Genomic DNA, 22,307 nt, shown 5'->3' with positions numbered 1-22,307 from the left:
AGTTTATCTTTTGGAATAAATTCAGAAATTCAAATTTTCTCCATCCCAATCCATTTCTAGTGTCGATACAAATCGATTTTCAATCCATTTGTTTTCTAATCGATTATTGTTTATACACATTTGTATCCAAAATAATCATAATAAAACGTTCCATTTGATTTTGATCAGTAAGCAAAACTCCCAAACTGACAGCACCCGTGCAAAAAAGCAAGGGTATTTCAGTAAAAATGTTGGGGATTTTAAAGCTTCCACTTCGGCACCATGCACCCCAATGACGGAGACTACAGTGTGAAAAAATGCTTGTAGCCAACGCCACCAGGCCCGAATTAGCCGTCGTCAGAGCTGGTGTGCCCATTTACAGACCAACAATTATTGGTAGATCGGATTTTTTTGTTCGATACGGCACCAAAGAGAGAGAAGCAGTCGCGTCGTTCGATTTTTTGGATGAATTGAGTGCGACGAGCTGTTCAATCGAAGATACTCCCGAAGAAGGAATTCACGAAGTTAAAGAAGACGTAGAACGCGTGATTACTTAACGAGTTTGATTTTATAAATAAGAAAAATTGATCCAATCTCGCTTTTTTGAATTATTGGTTTTGGTACGTTCCATCCCATCCAATCCGAACGCTACAAGAACTCGTTTATCGTGTTCTTGTAATGGCGCCAAATTCATTAATGGGTCATTCTTTGTTTGATACTTTGTAGAACTATTTTTTCTCTGAAAACAACTCGATTTCTTACTGTTGGTATACGAGGGTAATTACTTAAGTTTTGGTTGAGGTACCTCCAAAACATGTGATTTGAACGCATCAACCGCTTCTTCAGATGTACAAAGACGTTGGCCTCGTAATTTATTTTTGATCTGCGAGAATAATAAGAAATCGTTGGGTTGAACTGCTATGTGTGAGCTCGTATTGTCGTGGTTGAGAATTATTCGTCTTCTGCGATTGGTTTCATTGATTTTGTCGAACACTTCTGGCAAACAAATGCTGGTGTACCAATCGGAATTGACCATTCTACATTGCGACAGTGGCGACAAGTCCAGTTATTCTGAAAAAACTGGCCACAATTTGCTTCGAAGTGCTTCGTGTGCAAACAACTCTTGTTGGATTTGTCTCGTTTTTTTCTGAGCGATTGTCAAATTATGGGTTATCCAACGCGAACAAATCTTTTCGAGAGCGAAATGTTCGTGGACTATTGAATGTATGCGAGTGGAACTAATATACAAGTATGCCTCAATCTCGCGATATGTCACATGATTAACTTGCAATACCAGTTTACGCACAGCATCGATGTTTTTCTTGAAAAACAGCCGATTTTGGACGTCCTTCGCATAATCCATGTTGTGAAGTGCGACCAGCGAAACACGGTGGTAGGAGATGGTTCTTCATCACCAAAAGTCGACACGACTTGATTGCACACTGCTGTTGATTTAATCCACGTTGTAAGTCATAGAAAATCTTCAAGATTTAATTATATTTGTTGATCAAGATGAATATTTCACGTAACTCAAATAACAATCGTTTGAAACACGTTCTAAGTAGTTCGCCATTAAAAATGTCAAACTTTATGATGGTAATGTTGCCATTTCTCAAAACTTGAGTACAACCCTCGTATAAATGTGATCTTTTTTTTTTATTTGGAATCAATTTTTATTCATGGAAAAAGTTGCCAAACTATTTACGATTATTTGTTAACTTATTAACCATAATTACAGTGATGTACGTATTAGGAAAGTTTCATAAATCGAATTTTTTAAATGAAACTTTTTTGTTTAAAATCAAAAAATATATCAACAGAGTTGAATTCTACATATACCAACAAGTTATTAATTTTTATCCTGTATTTGTTGTAAAATCATATAAATAATAGCGAGGTTGCATCATTCCAATTTTGATTTATTTATGAATTGATAAGGAACCGGATTTTTTTTTTATTATTTCAAAATCAATTTTATTTTCAAACGCTTGCCAATTCAATTGGATAATAATATATGTATATTAGGCCAGGAACCAGCGGTAAAAAACGTTAAAACTGTGGAATATTTTTAATCAACGTCGATTTTCATGAAAATTTGGTTTTAAACTCTACTCACCCCTTTATTCAAAATCTACCCTGTGTCGATTGTAGCATATATTTGAGTAAAATAAAGTTTGAATGAATTATTCGTAGATTTGTTGATGTTCTCAAACAAGTTTATGATATTAATCGTACTCATGCAACCACTCCAAATAAAATTCTCTGAGGTTAGTAATATTGACAGGTTTTTCTCGATTTTCATGAAAATTTTAATTCAAGCTCTACTTACCCTCTTCTACGAAGTCTTCTCTATGCCGAACCGGGCTATTTATATTTTGGGGGTGTAAACTACCCATTATTTAAAAAACATTTAAAATCTCAGATTTTATGCATGTTTCGGGTAAAATGAAGTAAATTAGTTGACATTCTCAGACACGTTTATGATAAATCAGATTCATGATTCATGCAACACCTCAAAATCATCCCCTAATCATATGAAAAGTTGAAAAATAATCTCAACGATGGTTTTATAATTAAAAATTATTCAAAAGTGTATTTATATCGAATTGAAAATATTTCGTCAGTACTTTTAAGAAGTGTTGCTTTTTAAATATTTCAACCCTTATGAAACCCACCTTCAATAACCAAAATTTTTCTACCGAAATAATAAAAAAATGAAAATTTTTTAAAATCAATGAAATTTTTTATTTAGAAAATAATATAAAAAACAATTTTGATTTATCATATTTCATCAATATCTTCTCTTCTCGTTCGGGCCTGCTGTGGCTCGATTATATATGCTACACGTTTTTCTTTTTCCAATGCTGTAATATCGTGCTCTGAAATTTTGAAAAAAAAAGTAGTTGGTTTTTCGACAATAACTCAATAGCTGACTTTTCAAGCTAGAAACTGTTTTAAAAAAGGATTTTGTAGGGGAGTTCAAGCACTTCATTGTCATTTCAGTTAAAACTTTTTTCAACGCCCGGTTTCGAAAAGGGTACAGGGGTTTGGTTGGTACGCGAATGCAAACTTTGAATAATGTATATCGTTCAATTTTCATGATACATAAATTTAAAAAGGCTCAAAATTTTTGGTAAGAAAAACTCTAAAATTAATACTCGTATTTAATACATTTTGTCATAATATGAATAGGTTTTGGTTTATTTGAGAAAAATTCATTTTTTTTCAAGATTACGGAAATGCAGTGGTCAATTTAATCAATTATTTTTTCTTAAATAAGCATTCAAAACCGATCAAATCACATGGATCATATCAATAATACATAAATAAAGTTTTCAATATCGAGGTTCTCCAAAAATAGCCACCCTTCAACGAGCAATAACTCAGTTTTTATTGAATTTACAGAGGTCCTTTAGAAATGAATCTCTTTGTTTTTCTATTAACTACAAGATATTCATGAAAAACGTTAAAAAATATGCGTTTTCTTAATGAAAAATGAGCCAACAAAGTTTTCAATTTCGAGGTTCTCCAAAAATAGCCATCCTTCAACGAGCAATAACTCAGTTTTTATTGAATTTACAGAGGTCCTTTAGAAATGGATCTCTTTGTTTTGTTATTAACTACAAGATATACATGAAAAACATTAAAATGAATGAAAAATGAGCCAACTTAAGAAAAAAAACCTTGTAGAGAAAAGTTGCTTGGAATTAGTCAATCTATCGACCTACGAAATTATTTTGATGAAATAAATTCTCATCTCTAAGCTAGAGTGGCTTTCACCCCCAGGGGAAAAGCATCCTTCTGCACAGGGTAGATTTTGAAGGTTATGATTGATTATCAAAATTCCACGGGAAATCGACTGGTACCTGACCTATGTAGCTTAATAATAATAAAAATATTATTTTATTTCTTGTACTGATTGTAAATTTTGTAATTTGTAATGCATGTAACTATTATTATTTATTTATATATCTATTAATATTGGTACCGTCTATTTCAACAAAAAAACCTACTTAAACGTCCTATCTAATATCTACAGGGTGTCGATTGTATATTAAATTTATTTATACCTAATAAAATTGAAAAGGAAAACGAATTTATTTTGCAAATATAATACAAGAAAACATTTTCCTCATCAAATTTTTATTTTCTAGTCTATTTTTCCTTCCTTAAAAGCTCGTTTTGTTACTCCTGTGATTGCAAAATTATTTGTTATTTTAACACTGTACATTTTTATAGTCTTATATTATGTGAGTCTCTTAATTTTCAAGAAAGTTTTCTGTTATATCAAAATATTGAAAGTTTTGGTAACCCCCTGCTGCTAAATTTCTATCATATGCCTAAGACTAACATCTGTTTTGAAAATATTGTTTATAACTTGTTTATAACCAGTACAAAGTTGGTTATATTGATACTGAATACAAAGTTCACTAACCACTACAACAATTTTCGCAAAAATACTTTAAAAATCAACATAATCTTCTATAATACCAAAATTTTTATTAATAACATTTTTACTGTTAAATTTTGAGCACAAAATATCCAATCTAAATTACAGGGTGTTTTGTTTAAAAGAATTATAAACTATTAGTTCCCTAGTTCTATTTGAAGTTTCGATATTCTACTTGAACTTCTGGGGAAAAGCAGTGGCTAAATCCAAGACAAGAATGGGAGTAAGACACAAAATATCTCAAGTGGACAAAAAAAAAGAAGAAGAGGAAGACCACGACGACGCTGGAGAGAAGGCGTAGATAAGGAATTGTAGGAGAAAGAACGAACTAAATATCGGTTAGAGATTGGGAGACGTTGGAAAACGTTGTAAATCGATATGTATATACGAGGTTTATCCGAAAAATACGTATAGAACTTCATTTTCACAATTATACGATTACGTTTAGTTGCCGTTTAGTTTCTCCCTTGATGGCCTCCACATTTCCAAAGTGCCGCTTTCGATGCGCTATTTTGCATTTCTGGAACAAAAAGAAGTCACAAGGGGCTAAATCGGGTGATCTGACAGTATTATCGAGAGTCTTGTCGTGTTGAAAGACCTACCTGCTTCCTTGTGCCAAATCCGTTCTAACTTTGGCTACACGAGCTCTGGGACGTCTCAATCCTTCAAGGCAAAAATTTCCGTTCATTTTTAGCCGTTCCCCTGCAATCAAAGAAAAAAATCAACTTTTCCTTCACTTTGGACCTTGATTTTCATTCCTTGCTTTGAGATTTGAGCTACACATCGAATTCGTAAAATCAGGAGTCGTCTCCGGTAATGACTTGATTAAGAAAGTCGTTTTTTTTATCTGCTTCCAACCAAGTTTCAAAACATTAAAACCTTTTTGCTTTCTGTTCTGGTGTCAAGAGCTTCGAAGCTTCAGAGAGAAGCTCTTAATCTGCACAAGCCCGAATCCGTTTTCATCAGAACTCGATGTCGCCGGGCGTCCTGGACCCTCATTTCTCGGTTTTTCAGAACCTTTATAACCTCTTGTTAACGGTTGGTTCCTTCAGAGAATTGTCTACGTAGATTTGTTGCAAACACTAAAAAATCTCATTTTTTGTTGATGCGTTGTTTCTCGACCACAGAGAGGTCCATGTAGGCGGCAGGTGAAGAAAAGTAAGTTTCAACAAACTACCGTTCAGTCCTATTTAAACGCAGAGCGTTTTGACTCGAGCGTTGATGAGAATGGTTACAGCAGCAGTGCATATTGTGAAAGAAAGTTATTATTCAACTTTTATACGTATTTTCCGAACAAACCTCGTATTTGTACTTCATTTTCAAGTGATGTTTCTTACTCCACCAACGGTCTCTGAAGACGATAAATTTGTATTCGAAACACGCATCAAATACAATAATAGCGTAGTGAATGTTGGTAAACACTGTATTCAGGTTTTTTTTAAATTTATGTATTTTTTTCTTGTGTATATGTACATTTATATAATCTCAATTAGGAGAGAATATTTGTAAATTATTTATTATCAAAAAATTATCATCAAAGACAAATAATAGATATTGTTCCGTTAGAATTAGATCGAGCTTAGTTTGATAAGACTGTAAATATATTTTTCTTCTCTTATCGAAAACGAAAATATTTCGTATAGTGATTAGTGGAGTCGATAAACAAGTTTTATATGAACTAGTTTTTTTATAATATTGCCCATCATCATATTTCAATTAATATAATCTGCTTCAATTTAATTCAGATAATGAAACTCATCGTTGTTTATCATATAATGAAACAAAAATTTTGATAATTATGCCAAGGGCCTGGTTGATGGAAAAAGTTTTTAATGAAAATTATAAGAAATTTCATTCTCTACAAATTCAGTTACCACCATTTTTTATTTATCATGAACCGTTAACTATATATTTAGCAAAAACCATATAGTGAAAAGTTTGGAGCACTATAATTAAAAACCTATGCGTTATACAAAAAAAACTTCCAAATAAAAAAGATGGCAAAAATTATTATTCATAAAAATGATTTCCACTATTTTTGTCGTACGATGCGCGGTTCGCTAGATATTCGATAAAACGTGGATTTACATTCAGGGGGAACCCCTGAACATATTTCAAAAAATCCATTCTCTAGAATTTGCATTATGAACCCGCCAATATCTTTGTTTCATTTTATTCATTTTTATAACAAATAATTTACTACAAATTTGTCTCAAACTACAATGTGGCTCTCAAATGATATTTTTTCAATCTTCTTTGTTTTAAAATTGAAAAATCGATCTAACATCAAAGTACATACAATGCTTAATAATTAGGAGCCGATTTATTTTATTATTTATATTTTAAAAAATAAATTCTTTATTTTCCCATCAACGTTATGGAAAAACTATTTCAAATATAACCTTTTCTATGTACTTCTAAATGTCTCCACTAACTGAATTTATTCATGGAAATCAAACGAATTATTAGTGGTACAGTGTATGTACAATGTGATATAAAAATATTAGAAAGTTTTTCTAGTTTTAATAATAATTTTATTTAAAAGTGTAGGTAACTTCGTAAATACCAACTAGATAACAAAGTGTTGATAATACAGGTGAAATAGCTTCTACGAATAATTGGGTACAAAATTATGGTTTTCAAACCCCAAAAAAGAAAATGGTAGTCACTACAATCAAATATATTTACGAAATTATTCCGTACTTATATTAAAAAAAAATCTTTCATTTTCTACGCAGTAGTAACTTTTATTTATTTAAATCTTCTAATTGTGTCTTACTTACAATTTGTATTCGCAATATGGGAAATGAAAGTTTGTCTATTTCAACTATTTATATATATATATATATATCGAATCAACCTATTTACATTCTCATTTTGGAAGGTGACATTTTAGAAGATTAAATTCGGTTTTTAAATATATTAGAAATCTTTTTCGTATAATAAATGCATTTACAAACAAAATTTCATAGTTACTTCACTTTTTTTTTTATTTACAAGGATAGTACCAAGCCCAACAAAGAAAACACAAAAAATTTTTCAAGTCTGGAAACAGAAAATAATCCGTGAGGGCTAAATATGGCTAATAGAGTGCGTAAGATAGCAATTCAAATTTTTATTCATTTATTTTTGGCCATTGGAATAGCGGATGTGTGAGCTGGCGCATTGTCTTGTTGAAACAACACTTTCTTCTTAGCCAAATGCGGCGCATACCAAACAAACAACGCCATGACCTTGCCTGCAGATGGAACGGTCTTTGCCTTGCATGTTCAACAACGTGGCTTCCTCAAACTTGAATCATATGCTGTATAAGTTGTGTACTTTCTAATACAGTGGTATTAGAAAACTAAACTACTCGCCCCGTTGTTTGGACATTAAATTAACCGAAAATCTAACCGCGCCGCAGGAAAATGTCCATAGGTGTTAAATCGGAAGGCCAACTTATGAGATCTTTCTTGGTTATCGATTTACCAGGAAAAATTTCACTAATTCGTTGTAGAGTTCTATTGGAACGTATGTGGAGTTGCTTCTTCTTGCTGGAACAATATTCTTTGGTTATAACCTGTTGCAGTTCAGACACGAAGAAGTCTTTTCATTATAACTGTGCATCAATAATTCCTCGCACCGACATCTCACCTTATACAGTCATTTTACGTCATTAGGGGTTTCTAATATTTGTATTTTGAATTGGTTACGCTCCAGTAACGACAATTTTTGTTATTTGGGTCTTTTAAGGTGGAAATGAGCTTCAACCGAAAATAAGATGTGGGTAAACGTTGGAAACCGTTTAATCATCTAGTTTATATAGTAAAGCTTCTGACCAGCATCATGGGGCTGCTTCAATTCTTGCACCAACTAAATGTTGTAATCAAATCTTTGTGTAAAAATGCAAAATAATGATGATCTATGCACATTTAAATTAACAGCGTGATTCCGAATGGATGTCAGGCTGGTCTACGTTTTCTACCGTTCTAAAAGATCTTGGACGCCCGGATTTTGATTAATCCAGTATTGATCTAGTCTCTCCAAACTTCTCGACTCTTTTAATAATTAGCGCATCATTTAAATGACGTATTTTCTACAATGTTTGTAAAAATCACGATGACACAGCGCCTAAATTCTCAAAAGCCTTGGAATAGCTGCGTTCACGCAATAAGTTTCTTTTGAGACACCTTATATTTATTGCTAAATTGTCTTGATATCAGATCTCTTTTGATAGAAAATTAGTAACAACAGGTAAAAAAAATTGTCGTTTCGACCTAATGGATTAACGCAAGATAATTTAGCAACAAATAAACATAAAAGAGTCTAAGAAACGAAAATCTAGTGAAGAGAATAGAATAATTAAAATTAAAATACAATATGATGTTTCTCAGCTTCTTTCAAACCTCAACACCCTTTTTATCACTAGTACAATTACCTGTACCATATTGTTTTAAAATATAATTAAAATACCTTTTGCTATAATACACTGAAAAAAATAAAATAAATAAAACTTACCTTTCTATTCTTATATCTTATATCGTAATTATATTCTTCATCCCACGTGTTTAAATATGGTTTGATTCGATATAAAAGATCTTGTATATCTTATTTAGACCATTGATAGAATTTTTAACGAATTTTCTCGATGATATAACTAACTGTACATTAAAATTTCAATGGTTTAGTAGTCAATCGCGTAACATATTTTAGACTACTCATATAACGATGTCTATAATTGAACTGTGTGTAGAGTGATGTATTTTTATATAGGGTACTTATATATTATATATATTTAGTACAAAACTAGACTTTAAATAAACACAGTACATATTTACTTGCGCGGTATTATTTTCATCCCTTTATCTATCACTAAGATCAAAAAAATCCACACCGATTCTTTATTTCTTTTTTGTAGCTCAGGGAGACAACATTTCAAAACAAAAACCATATAAGTTCATTTTATTCATATATATAAATAGCACAACAGGCCTTATAGGCCCAAGGCCTTTCCTCTATTTTTCTTCATGGCTGCTTCATGCTAGTTCTCTCTTCATATTATTTCTAAATCTTCTCTACCTGCTTATCCCCTTAACAAGGATCTTTCCACCCAACTGTCTTCGTCCATTCTAGCTATATTCCCCATCCAACGGAGTCTTTTGGCTCTGACCACAAATCCCATCTCAGCTTGACCATACAATACTTCGATCTCTGCATTCGTTATTTTTCTCTACGCGTTCTGCTCTCGCACTCCTCCGAAAAGTTTATTTTGTTTTGTTCTTTTTTGTTCATGATCCAACACTCACTGCCATAGGACACCGTTGGTTGTATAACTATCTTGTAAATGCGTAACTTGGCGGCTCTTGAAATATTTTTTGATCTTAATGGTCCTCTTGGGGCTCCAAACGTTTATCACTGTCACTTCCAGGTATTCAAACTCCTGGACTGGACTATCAAATTTATAATCTTTGTTTTGCTCTGTGCGTCACTTTCAACCGGTTACAGCTATTCAGATCCTTTCCCATCTCCTTATATTTGGTCTTTCATTCCTTACAGAAGTTGTTTATAAACAATTAAACTGGCGTTTAAACTAGGATGGATTGGACAGTGGGTGTAAAAACATTTTAATTTTATAAAAATATAATATCTAGACTTTTTCATAGTGAATAGATGCTAATAAATTCCAAATGTCAAGTACTTCTAGATAGTATGATAAGTTATCGATCGCTCAATAGGAAATAGGAAAAACCCCAGATATTGAAAGAATTACATTCTAAAATCGCTGTTTGATTCCTACGGAAAGTATTATCGACGCGCCTGTAATTCGGCAATCAATTCTACACTACTATGTATGATTGGTTGCCTAGACTCAAGAGTTAGTCCAAAATTTTTTTATCAACTGGTATTGAAATCAGATATTCATTGAAACCGCTAGCTAAGCAAATCACAACTGCAAAAGTATTTAAAAATTCACATGGTATCATGTATTTTTTTGTGGAGATTCCCCGAAAATCATATCTGTCTTTGAGTCTGGGCAATGGTTTTCCTGAAAATCTAATTTTCATCACTTTTCTCCCCTTAATGAAGTTTTTTTCGGTGAAACTAATAGCTTTTCTGAGATTCTCTTATTTTAAAAAACGCTTGTGCACTTTTCTTGAGTCCTCAACAACATTCGAAATTACATACTAACATCTTCATCAGAATTTTTTATATTGTAAAAGTTTGTTTTCCCGAATTATTACTTACGATTCATCCTGTATTTTGTTAAACGAAAACACTTCCAACGTATTTAGATGAGGTATAAACATTTTAACAACAAAATAATTTACAAACGTGATACTAAAAATAGAGAGCTTCTGGGATTCACGTAGATTCATGCTGAGTGTGCGGGTTTCACTGATAATATGTATATAAATCGGACGCAACCAATTTGCCGACAAACAGTTGATTTTATCTATCGATGTAAAGTGCAAGTCGTAAAAAAAATGTTATACATCATTTTTTTAATAATCATATTAATATTTTTTATTATTAAAAATAAAATTATTTGGATGGAATTAAGAAATATCATTTTTAGTGAACAAAAAGATAATAATGATCGTACAATTCCGGAAAATAATATGAAAAATGAAAATTTGATTCCTACTAGTGTCAATTATCATTTTACAAGGTTGTGTAATTACAAATGCGGTTTTTGTTTCCATACTGCGAAAACTTCATTCATGTTAAATTTGGAAGATGCTAAAAAAGGATTGAAAATGTTGGAAGAAGCTGGTACGTATTTTTTTTATATATTTTCAAGTTCGTATTTACACGATTTACAATGGTTATTGTTATTATATAAATTATTATATTATTGTGGCTGAAGTGTTTGAAGTCAGAAAAGGATTTAAGATAGTTTAAGGACCACAACATTATATAGCGAGAATCTGGATTTACTCACAATTAAACAAGAAAATGTAAATAACAACTTATTATTACTTTTAACAAAATTTGAATGATAAATGAAGCAGCTTCTGTGCTTTATAAACATTATTTTGAAATGGATATTCAGAAAGATCTAATTTTAGGTATGAAAAAGATTAATTTTAGTGGAGGAGAACCTTTTTTACCAGATCGAGGAAAACATTTAGGAGAAATGGTGAAATATTGTAAAAAAGATCTGAAACTAGAATCTGTTACTATTGTATCCAATGGATCATTGATTAAAGAGAATTGGTTTGAAAAATATGGAGAATACTTAGATATTATAGCAATTTCGTGCGATTCTTTCAATGAAGAAACCAATAAGGTAAATATTTTTCAAGTGGAAACATTAGATTAAAAGTAAGTGGAAATGTATTTCATTATCAGCATATAAAATAATCTGGCATAGGAAACGAAACTTCCTATTGATATATATGGGTGATTCCGTTCTAACTGTGATTTTTTGTATTCAAAATTTCAAGATTTTAAAATTTAACTTTTCTAACTTTTTTATGCATATTATTCATCTATTTTACTGTAAAAATAAAACTCTAAGAGGAATTTACTACAACTTCAAAGTATCACGAGCAAGACACAAATGTCGGATTTTGAGTTCCACGGTACTGACTCATTTATCCACGGTACTGACATGGTAACTTAAGATATTAAACAACAAGTGCATCAATTTTCCTCAGTTTGATCATAAACATTAGAATTTATAAGGTAATTAGTGTAAATCATTTGTTACGACAAAAAAAATTAATAATTTATCGGTAAATTCTAGGAATGGACATGACACGGTACTGACATGGTAACTTAAGATATTAAACAACAAGTGCATCAATTTTCCTCAGTTTGATCATAAACATTAGAATTTATAAGGTAATTAGTTTAAATCATTTGTTACGACAAAAAAAATTAATAATTTATCGGTAAATTCTAGGAATGGACATGACACGGTACTGACATTCAAGTGATGTAGTATAAGTTTTCTTTAAGTGGCAAGTTATATTGTATAAAAATAATGTTTAAATATCTTAAGAATTATTCAATTAACACAAAATTTTTATTAATTGATTATTAATTAATGACTAGTACAAAAAAACAATACAGGACATTGAATATCACAGTTATAATGGAATCACCCATATACTGTAAACGAAACTTTTGTACATGTTTTTTGCATGGTTGTGAAAATGTAAATTTTCAGATTATCGGAAGAGGACAAAAAAATAAAAATCATGTCGACCAACTAATGAAAGTACAACAATGGTGTCAAAAATACGATGTATTGTTTAAAATTAATACTGTTGTAAATACTTACAACAAAAATGAAGACATGAGTGAACAAATTATAAAACTAAATCCCATAAGGTAGGTTTAGTGGGGTCAAAAAATCAAAAACAAACGAAGTGAAAGGATCCTATCTTATGACACCTTCATTTAGTCACCGAACGTCAGTTGATTCAAATTATGATCACAGTAGGTTCCCTGTAATATTTCTTGATTTACCACTTGTGGACAAAAAGATGTGTATTTGACATTTTAATCACAATCTGTACGTAATCATTGGAATATTTTTTTCGTGAAATTTTCATATGAAAAATAATATTTTAACTTGATTTTCTATCAAGAAAAATCATCATCAAAAACAAATAAAAAGTTATAAGAAATAAGAAGAAAATTATTGGAATATATACCAGTGGTGTCGGAATTGTAGGAAACATTTTATATTTCGATTTTGTTTGTTGTAGATGGAAAGTATTTCAATGTTTATTATTAGAGGGTGAAAACGTTGGTCCGGACGCCTTGCGTAATGCAGAACGTTTTTATATATCAGAAAGCGAGTTTAATGAATTTTTAGAACGACATAAAAAAGTTGAATGTTTGGTACCGGAATCTAATACAAAAATGCAAAATAGCTATTTGATATTAGACGAATATGTAAGTATTTATTGATAATATTTTATCGAAACTTCAATTTATAAGAATAAAATATTGATAGGCTGTCTTCAAAAACGTCAGATAATTTTTGTGGTTAAGGTTTAGGGTACGGAAAGAACTCAAATGTGCCGGAAATTATTTATTTTGCAATTCACTTCAATTAAATAGACTGTTCTATCAACATGTATCCCAAGTGACAGTGACAACATTGTCACTTGAATGTCCTGATTGTTGTGTAGTTTCCTTTTCTTTGTTCCAAAAGTACTTCTGGGAACTGCTTATTTTTTTCAATACACTTTTTTATGAGCATTTCATAAAATTCTTTCAACACTTTTAACAGTTGTAAACACCCCTCTCTCCCCTGTTTTCCTCCTTCATGACACAACAATCACTACCATATAACACCATAGGTTGTTGAACTATCCTGTAAATTCTAGGCTTCGTTACCCTTGAGATACCTTTGGACCTTACTAGATTTTCTAGAGGATTAACTGTTTTATTGCCAATCTTTTATCGATTTCTTTAATTTCGTCTTCTTTACTTGTTGCTGTTACTCCTACTTACACCTACTTTTATAAAAATGATTAAATGAGTTAATAGCACGATTTGCAAATTCCTAGAATAGTAAATTTAAATTGACGATATGTGTTTATTTATTAAATGAACAAGGGAAATTTTTAGTTACGGTTTTTGGATTGTACATCTGGTTTGAAACGTCCATCAAAATCGATATTAGACATTGGTGTATCTAATGCATTAAAATTTTCTGGATTCGACGAAGGAATGTTCAAAAAACGAGGTGGTATATACAAATGGTCAAAAGAAGCAATAAAACTCGATTGGTAATAATAATAAATTAATAATAATAATAATGTTCATAATGTTATATCCATTATAATAACTTACAATGTTTTCAGTTTTAGTATTTTAGTAAAAACAATCAGTATTTGTAGATAATTATTTTAACGTTACGAATTATATTTTTGTTACCTGGATGAAATAAAACTAATTGTAAAAACAAACAATAATTGTTTTATTTACATAACAACAAATTCACAAATAATATAATTGGCTACTCAGAAACGATATATTCACCCCCTAACATCGTTATATCAAAATAATAAAACGTGGGGATCAGTTTCGCAAAAAAATATCAGAATATGAATATATTATATTTTTCAACTCGAATATATTAAATATATTAAATATTAAGAAAAAATGTCGTGAATTACCACATAGGGTGAGTAGTAATTTTTCATCATTTATAAAAGCGTTTTCGTAGTGGAAATATGGCAAAATTAAACACCAAGGTGTACTAACTTTGATATATTCCTAGCTTTCGAATACTTATGTATTCATACTAAAATTAAAGTCAAGTACAATATAGGAATATGTATAAATGTATAACAATAATAAAATTTACTTATATATTTACTTATTGTTATACATTTATACATATTCCTATATTGTACTTGATCATAATTTCAGTCTCAGATGATGAAAAGATAATTATTCGAAAGCTCGAAATATATTAAAGTTAGTACACTTTGGTGATTAATTTTGGTTTGTTTCTATAGATCTACTCACCCCATAAGAAATTAACCCTCAATACTAACAAAACCCATCATATTTTGGCCGTCCTTTTATATCTTAACGAACTAGTAGTTACTACATTCTCTAAATATCCTCATAGAACCACCTTACGGATACATTCTCCATGATTGGTGGTTCAAAAATGTATTAATAAAATTTTTTGGTCGGAAATAGTGCTACCAAGTAAAAGAAAAAGTTTTTAGAAATCAAAAAAAGAGGCCTAGACACTAAGGAAGAGAAAAAGTACGAGACACGTTATGTAAGCACTGCATATGGTTCAATTGTCTTACTGATTACGAAATTCTGTATGTCATTAGAGTTTTCTTTATGCTGAAGGTCTAAAAACGACCTACATTGTGACATTATGACATAATTTTGCTTCATGATAATGCCTGTCAATATGCGTTTACTCAAACTCATGATCTGATCACAGCATTTGGTTGGGAACAACTTGATTACCCTCACTAAAATCCCAATCTAGGGATTGCAGGTAGAGTAATCAAACGTTCCTTCATTTGATGAGTGGTGACCACGTAAAAACGCCTATTTTGGAATGGGTATCAAGACAATATGAAAAGTGTCTGATGAAAATTATGTTGAAAAGTATCTTTTCAAGTTATAACAAACATACTACAAAATATGCTCCACCAACAGCTATCATTTCTGATGAATTCTCAAACAAACAGTTGAGTAAGAGAGACTTGAAGAAAAGCGATTTTGCAGAGTTCTGGAAAATCCTCACTATACAAACGGTTGGAGCAAAAGTGAAGAAGGTGCTTGATCATCACATACGCCGATCTATTTAAAATAGCACAGAAATACAGGAGTAGATAGGGATGTTCTTCCCTCAACTTGTCTTTCTTGAGATATTTATAGAAGTTAACACATTTTTTTTGTACATATCATCATATAGAAATTAATACATTTTTTGTGGTACATATCATCAATACAACCAAGTCAAAATATCGCGTAACTTGTCATTTATATTTCATTTCAAAAAAAAATGAAAAACTATTGTATAATCACAAATAAAAAGTAATATAATAATTGCGTATACTCATTAAATGTAACGTTAAACATTAGGCTACGTGTATTTCAATCATACTACTAAGAAAACTCACCACGCTACAAGTTATTCAAAATTAGTTTTTTTTTATATATATATCTCCTCCGTTAGAAATTCCGATTATAACAAAAAAGTGGTAAATTTTCATCTAGCAAACAAATAATTATAAATATGTTAGTTTACCTTAACGTTACACTCAAACAAATTACAAAATTAAGTGAATCGAAAAATTGTAGACATAGTTTTAATGATTCATCCTAAGATACGCCTTCTCGAATAATTCCAATTCGTGCGCTAAATAATTCGCCTTATTTCTCAATACTTTAGCCTTACTGCTCGCGTTTTCTAAACTATTCACCTCCGATTCTAATTCTTTAAGTTGTTTATCCATAACACTAGTAGCATCATCTACTACTTGACACAATCTACAATAAAAAAATAATAAAATAATTTACCTATTACATTATGACAATAACATTTATAAGAAAGTAAATCATTGACATTTTATAACAAAATAATGTTACACCAGATTGTAATATACCAGGTTCATACCAAAAGAATCTAGTCTACCTTCACGAACTAGATTAACTACATGCTCTGAGTTATATGTCATTTATAAATTTATAAAATGATCTATCATGTGTCATCCGTCAAATTTTCTGCATCATATGTCACTCAATAAATGTTCTGTCATTTATCAAAAGTTGTGTATCCTCTATCGAGTGTTTTGTAACATCTTTCATTTATAAATGATCTATCATGTGTCATCCTTCAAATTTTCTATCATGTGTCATCCATCAAGTGTTTTGTCATGTGTCATGTCAAAATCTTGACCCTGGATTGGAATAACTTACCTAGCGAAGGTGCTACTCAATTCTTGTTGGACTTGGTGACTGCAATTAGCGGACGTTAGATCGATGATCATCCTGAGTTTTTTAGAGGCGTGTTGAGCGTATTGTTTCTTGAAAGATCTTTCTTTTGCTTTGTTTGTCCAAGTTAAACGTTCGTACAGATACAAACAACCGTATATAGCACCTAAAAATATAATTATCTTATAAATCAAATTTCAATAACGTGAATATTTCATCAATTTCTTTGCTAAATTAAATATTTTTTCAAACCATTCATTTTATTTTCTTTAATAAACAGTAGAATACAAAAGTAGATTTAGTTTCCTTACCTGTCAGAGCTACTATTCTCCAACCGATGGTCTTAAACAGAAACCCTCCTATCAATAATCCTCCCATAGTTCCTTGAGAAGATGCTCCCATAATGGCTAATCGCGACAACAATGACCAATCGTCTAAACTTGTATTAGCATAGAGTAGCCTACCGTCTACGACGTCCGTAGGAGTGGATGGAATATGGGGACTAACAGGACTTTCTCTTTTTTTTCTTAGAGTCAAGAAATTCGCACCGCTACCGGCGTATTTTTGTATTAGACTCGTTAATCCCCATGAAAATCTAAAATTATTAATAAATAAATTCCCTGCTTACATTTTCTTACATGTTTTTCCAACACTACAAGATAATAGCTGTGTAATCATATAGGTAAAAGTCAAGTTACAAGGGAAAGAACTTTATTACCATTATCTCTTGGATTTAAAATTTAGGTATAAGTACATTGCTTTACCTGAATTCTAAATCCTCTTGGAAATCCGCACACAAATTATCGCAATTCAATCTGTATAATATTTCAAAAGGTTCTCTTCTGGGTGTTACAATATTAGAGCCCGTCTTGTAACTTTCTGGTATTAGAGCCTCCATTCTTTCCGTCATTTCTCTTTGGCTGGCTTCCATATTGAGAGCTAGTGCTGTAGATAATCGAGCTCTTAGATTAGAACCTAGGCCTGTTTCCACGTGAAGATGAAGTTCTTTTTTATATACGTTCAATACTAAAGGTTCAGGATGGAAAGGTAAATTAAAATCGTCCACGAGAGTATTGAGACGTCGGATTTCTTCACTAAGAGCTTTAGAAACACTAAAAAAATTATTTTTTATCAATAAATATGGAATATCAAATTTTATTTACTTACCGTTGTTCAACGTCTTCTACCATACTATGAATTTTTTTCTTCATTTCTTGTGTGACCACCATCAGTTGTTGTTCGGTGTAATTGATTTTTTCGTTAAGTTCTTTGCGATTGGCCAATTTTTCTTCTTTCAATCTCACAGCATCGGAGTATATGCTTTCTAATATATCTCGTAGTTCGCTATATAAAAAGAAATTCAAAAAATAACATGAAAAACCCAATTTTTTTTTATTCTTGTAGTCTACTTACTTCGCTATAAATTTTCCTCTTTGAGAATGTTGTTCGAATTTTGTTTTTACGGCCGATTTGGAGATGCACTCTTCGAATTTCTTTTCAAAATCTTGAAATTCAAAATATCTAGTTTGGAAACCTTCGGTAAATGGTATTGTAACTGGTTTTCCTTCCGACATCCTAGCTTGCAATACTTCCTTCGCCGAAATGAAGAAGATTCTTTCATCTGCTTCCTTCGGCGTACATACTTTCAATTCTTTTACTAGAAAATCTACTGCTCGTTCTTGATGTTGTTTCCTCACCTAAATCAAAACCAACTACATATAACTACCTGCATAATGGTCGTAATCGAATATAAAAAAAACTTCATTTCAATATATAAGTTCCCTTTTTAGTTGTAGTACTTAAAATTGTTATACAATAATGTCCTTCATAAAAAACGATGTTACTGCATGCATAGTTATCAAATTACAACTCACCTCTTCCTGCTCATTGCAATGCTTATTCAAAAGAAAAAGAGTGACAGCTTTTAAGGTGTTAAATACTGTATGATATTAAAAACGAAAAATAATGAATTGATGCTTTAGCACAGGACTATTTACTAATAAGCAGTGCAAAGCATGTAAAATGAGGTGTTCAATACTTTTAATGAAAATAATTTTACCTGATCTAAAAATTCTGGTTCAGTAGCTGAAGCGTCCCATCTATTATTCAAAATGAATATATTTGGTTTTGATAATTTAGTCGATACTTTATGGAAAAAGTTCTTTTCCTAAAAATGTTTACAAGAAATTTTAATATAAAATTAATTATGAGTTATATTATCTTACAGTCACCATTAAAGTTGATTCGGCATTAGCTACCAATACAAAAACATCTGCATCTAAGCAATGCTTGTCGATCCATTCGTCAAGATTTGGGGTAACGTCTACTCCAGGTGAATCCACGAATACAACATCATCGCGAAGTAGAAGGCACCTATTTTTCGGCCAAAACACCTTGACCAATGACGATTCGTTAAGTTTTTCTTTACACAATGCATGTGCTAATTGTCCTACAGATTCTACTGCGCAATGTTCATCTGAGCCCTCTAAGACTAAGTATGGCTCATCTGAAGGTGCGCCTTCCACCTAAAAGAAATTTTATATTTAAAACATTTTAAATAATCGTATTGAGCTGTATATAATTTTAGATTAATATTTAAAATATGTGAAATTAAACAAGACTTACCTGTAGAAAACAGTTGGTGGTATGTCCAATTCCGCTTGGTAATATTTTGTCTCTAAGCATAGCATTTATTACAGAACTTTTTCCATTTGAGGTTCTTCCAAAGAAAGCTACTTTCATATGATCTCTTTGCAATACATCTCTTATACTATGTACTTTATTAACAAATTCTTCAGTTTCTTTAACTTTTTCACCATTTACTATTTTTCCATCTTTCTCAATTTCTATAAATACCATAGAATACTAAGTTGGAGTTTCTGATACAAATTTATGCCTTCAGAGACCGAAGGTTTCTCAAGTCTCTGAAGATGATAACATGGTTAGAGATACTTCCATCAGACTGTGTAATTTAGACTAATGTACCTAAATATTTCTCATGAGTCCCTCAATCTAATGGTGAAGATAGTGTAAAAGTTCATTAAGATAATTACATGTTTCAAAACAAAGTTTTCGTGTCCAGAGACCAAAAGATTCTCTAGTCTCTTAAGACAATAACCTGGTTATAGAAATGTTCATCAGACAGTGTAAATTTCACCAATTTACCTGAACCTTTCTCATAAATCTCTCAATCTAATGGTGAAAATGGTGTAAAAATTCATTAAAATAATTACATATTTCAATAACAAAGTTTTCATATTCAGATACTAAAGGTTTCTTAATTCTATGAAGATGATAACCTGGTTATAGACAGTAATAACCTTTCTCGGAAATCACTCTTACTAATGATGAAAATGGTATAAGAATCCATTAAGTAATTTCTGTATTTATCATGAACGAACCATTGTTTTATAATATGTAGTGATAATTTTTCACTTACCGTGCATATAATCAACAGTATCCTTAACATATTCTTCAATTTCTCCAAAAATATCATTGATCTTTTTCTTTGCTTTGACAAATATCTGTAAAGGAGAATTATCTAATGGTATTCGTTTTCCTCTTTCTGTTAAAACTGTTGTGACAGGAGGCCTGTTATGAGGTCCGTCACCAGACATATAAGATATCGTGCGATTTACATAAGCGGCCATATCATGCGTGTTCCTATTGTGTTTGTATAATAAATAAAGCTTCCAATACACTAAAATTAATCGGCATGCACTGGTAATCGACCCCAATTACTGAAACAAAAAATAATAAACATTGAAAATATTAAGCTATTAAAGAATGAACAAGGACCAGAAAGAGAAAATTTTAATCAAATTTTTTAATATTTTAAATTTATTGTTCTCATGAATATTTTTGCATTAATTTCCTACATATATTTAAAAAAGTTCAACTAATCATTAATATTTTTAATTGTTCAAATAAAAGTGATTAGTATTTGGTAAATAAATTTTATACTCTACATTTAAAATTAAATTGATTGCTTTCATATATAAGGTACATTACTTCCAGTCCTTGTTGATGACATTCATAAACTAGAATAAATATTGTGAATATTAAAAATTAATTTAAAATGTGTTTTCTACACAACTACATTAGTAAAATAAAAAATATATATATAATATAAAATAGAAGAAAATTAATTGAAAATTCATGCCTGTGCTACACCTGACGAAAGACTGACAGAAAATGTGATACATCAGGGGGCCAATAAAAACAACTATTTATATGATATGAGTGTTAGAGAAAAGGACACATAATCATAATTCAGAAGATTTCTTAGATAAATGAGGTCAAATGAAAACCTTAAATTCTTACATTTCACAGTAGAAAAAAAAAATGCATAGGCACAAAGCTTGAATCAAAACAAAAATCACAGAAAACATCAAAGCGCTTGATAGGCTTTACTTGCATAAATATGATAGTTAACATCTATTGAAAGACAAAAAAGCACTAACAATGTCTTCTGTTGATCTGTAATTTTTATAATTTACTAATTATTTCTGATATTCTTTAATATTACTGAAATTAAGAGTTGGAAAACATGTTTTTTCAACCAAGACGTTCAGCATTTGGTATTTTGTTCATTTATAATATGGTTGAAATAATAAAATTTAGTAATATTGCAACAAAAATTTAAATTAAGACAATTACACCAATATAACAAAATTATGATATGGCATAAATCAAAATATCATTATAAAATTAATTATTTACATGATTATAATAATTAGTTTCATCCCAATGGAACTTTCTGAGAATCTTGACATATGTTGAAATATTGTATAAATTGACATAATTAAGAGGGAATCTACAGCACATGACATTTTGAACTACAAAGCAGTGGTGAATGAAGAAATTTGAAAATATAATAATTAATTAATAACGCAAATAAAACATGCTGATGTAGTGCTTTGAATAGTTATTAACCTGATTGTTAGTAGGCATTTTCCAACCACAAAATCTCCTCTCTATTACAAATATAACATTTAATAAACATATATTTCTATCTCACCGATTATAGTAGAGCTGTATTCTTTATATTTTTATGAAATATATAAAAATTGTGGGTAAAAATAAACTTGGCAGACATAAAGTCTATGACATTGGAAAATCAATTGTCGATTGTTTTATTATGACACTTTGTATCCGTACTCGAAATGTTTCAGTCAAAGATGTTATTTGATTAATATTTGGTCATTATCATTGATTACGTAATTAATAAATACAAAAAATAATTTTTAACCACGAGTTTCATAAATTACCACTACTATTGACAGTAGTGGTCGAAAACCATCGATAGCTGTCGATATAGTCGAGTAGTATCGAAAAAATTTTTTTTAGTATCGAGAACTTAGCCACTAGTTAATAGACCCGGATTCTTTAAATTGCGTCATAATACTGATTATTTTTTTAGATTTTCAGTTTGTATTTTACATCAATGTTCTTAGAA

The 22,307-nt window shown here is 30.6% G+C and overlaps 3 protein-coding genes across 11 annotated transcripts in view; 2 read left to right on the top strand and 1 right to left on the bottom strand.

Moving 5' to 3' along the window:
• The window catches only part of LOC130892214 (uncharacterized), a 222,824-nt gene extending 213,576 nt beyond the window's left edge, over positions 1-9,248 (top strand). For 7 of the 8 annotated variants that reach the window (XM_057797452.1, XM_057797451.1, XM_057797450.1 and 4 more), the window contains one exon: positions 307-9,248. In XM_057797452.1, coding sequence (XP_057653435.1) covers positions 307-536 — 230 coding nt within the window. In that variant the 3' untranslated portion in view covers positions 537-9,248. Of the gene's footprint in view, positions 1-245 lie in introns of all 8 variants that reach the window. The other variant, XM_057797453.1, reaches the window with a different exon arrangement.
• A 1,607-nt stretch (positions 9,249-10,855) lies between these two features.
• On the top strand, positions 10,856-14,348 carry LOC130892463 (S-adenosylmethionine-dependent nucleotide dehydratase RSAD2-like). The gene is made up of 5 exons (XM_057797896.1): positions 10,856-11,185; positions 11,482-11,702; positions 12,588-12,751; positions 13,132-13,321; positions 14,003-14,348. Exons 1-5 carry the CDS (start codon positions 10,897-10,899, stop codon positions 14,165-14,167), a joined length of 1,029 nt encoding a protein of 342 aa, XP_057653879.1. The 5' UTR covers positions 10,856-10,896; the 3' UTR covers positions 14,168-14,348.
• LOC130892462 (transmembrane GTPase Marf) lies at positions 14,331-22,152 on the bottom strand. 2 transcript variants are annotated; one of them, XM_057797895.1, is made up of 11 exons: positions 21,785-22,152; positions 20,289-20,589; positions 19,475-19,695; positions 19,075-19,374; positions 18,909-19,016; positions 18,263-18,546; positions 18,017-18,193; positions 17,614-17,961; positions 17,161-17,444; positions 16,835-17,015; positions 14,331-16,405 (listed from the first exon to the last, which is right to left on the bottom strand). In XM_057797895.1, exons 2-11 carry the CDS (start codon positions 20,497-20,499, stop codon positions 16,225-16,227), a joined length of 2,295 nt encoding a protein of 764 aa, XP_057653878.1. In that variant the 5' UTR covers positions 20,500-20,589; positions 21,785-22,152; the 3' UTR covers positions 14,331-16,224. The 2 variants fall into 2 exon arrangements, with proteins under 2 accessions (XP_057653878.1, XP_057653877.1); XM_057797894.1 differs by having other exon boundaries at positions 21,870-22,152.
• Between the last annotated feature and the right edge of the window lie 155 nt (positions 22,153-22,307).

Source organism: Diorhabda carinulata, chromosome 4 (assembly GCF_026250575.1).
Source record: "Diorhabda carinulata isolate Delta chromosome 4, icDioCari1.1, whole genome shotgun sequence".
Classification (NCBI taxonomy): domain Eukaryota; kingdom Metazoa; phylum Arthropoda; class Insecta; order Coleoptera; family Chrysomelidae; genus Diorhabda; species Diorhabda carinulata.
Note: the sequence above shows the minus strand (reverse complement) of the source record. Positions and strands in the feature narration are given on the sequence as shown.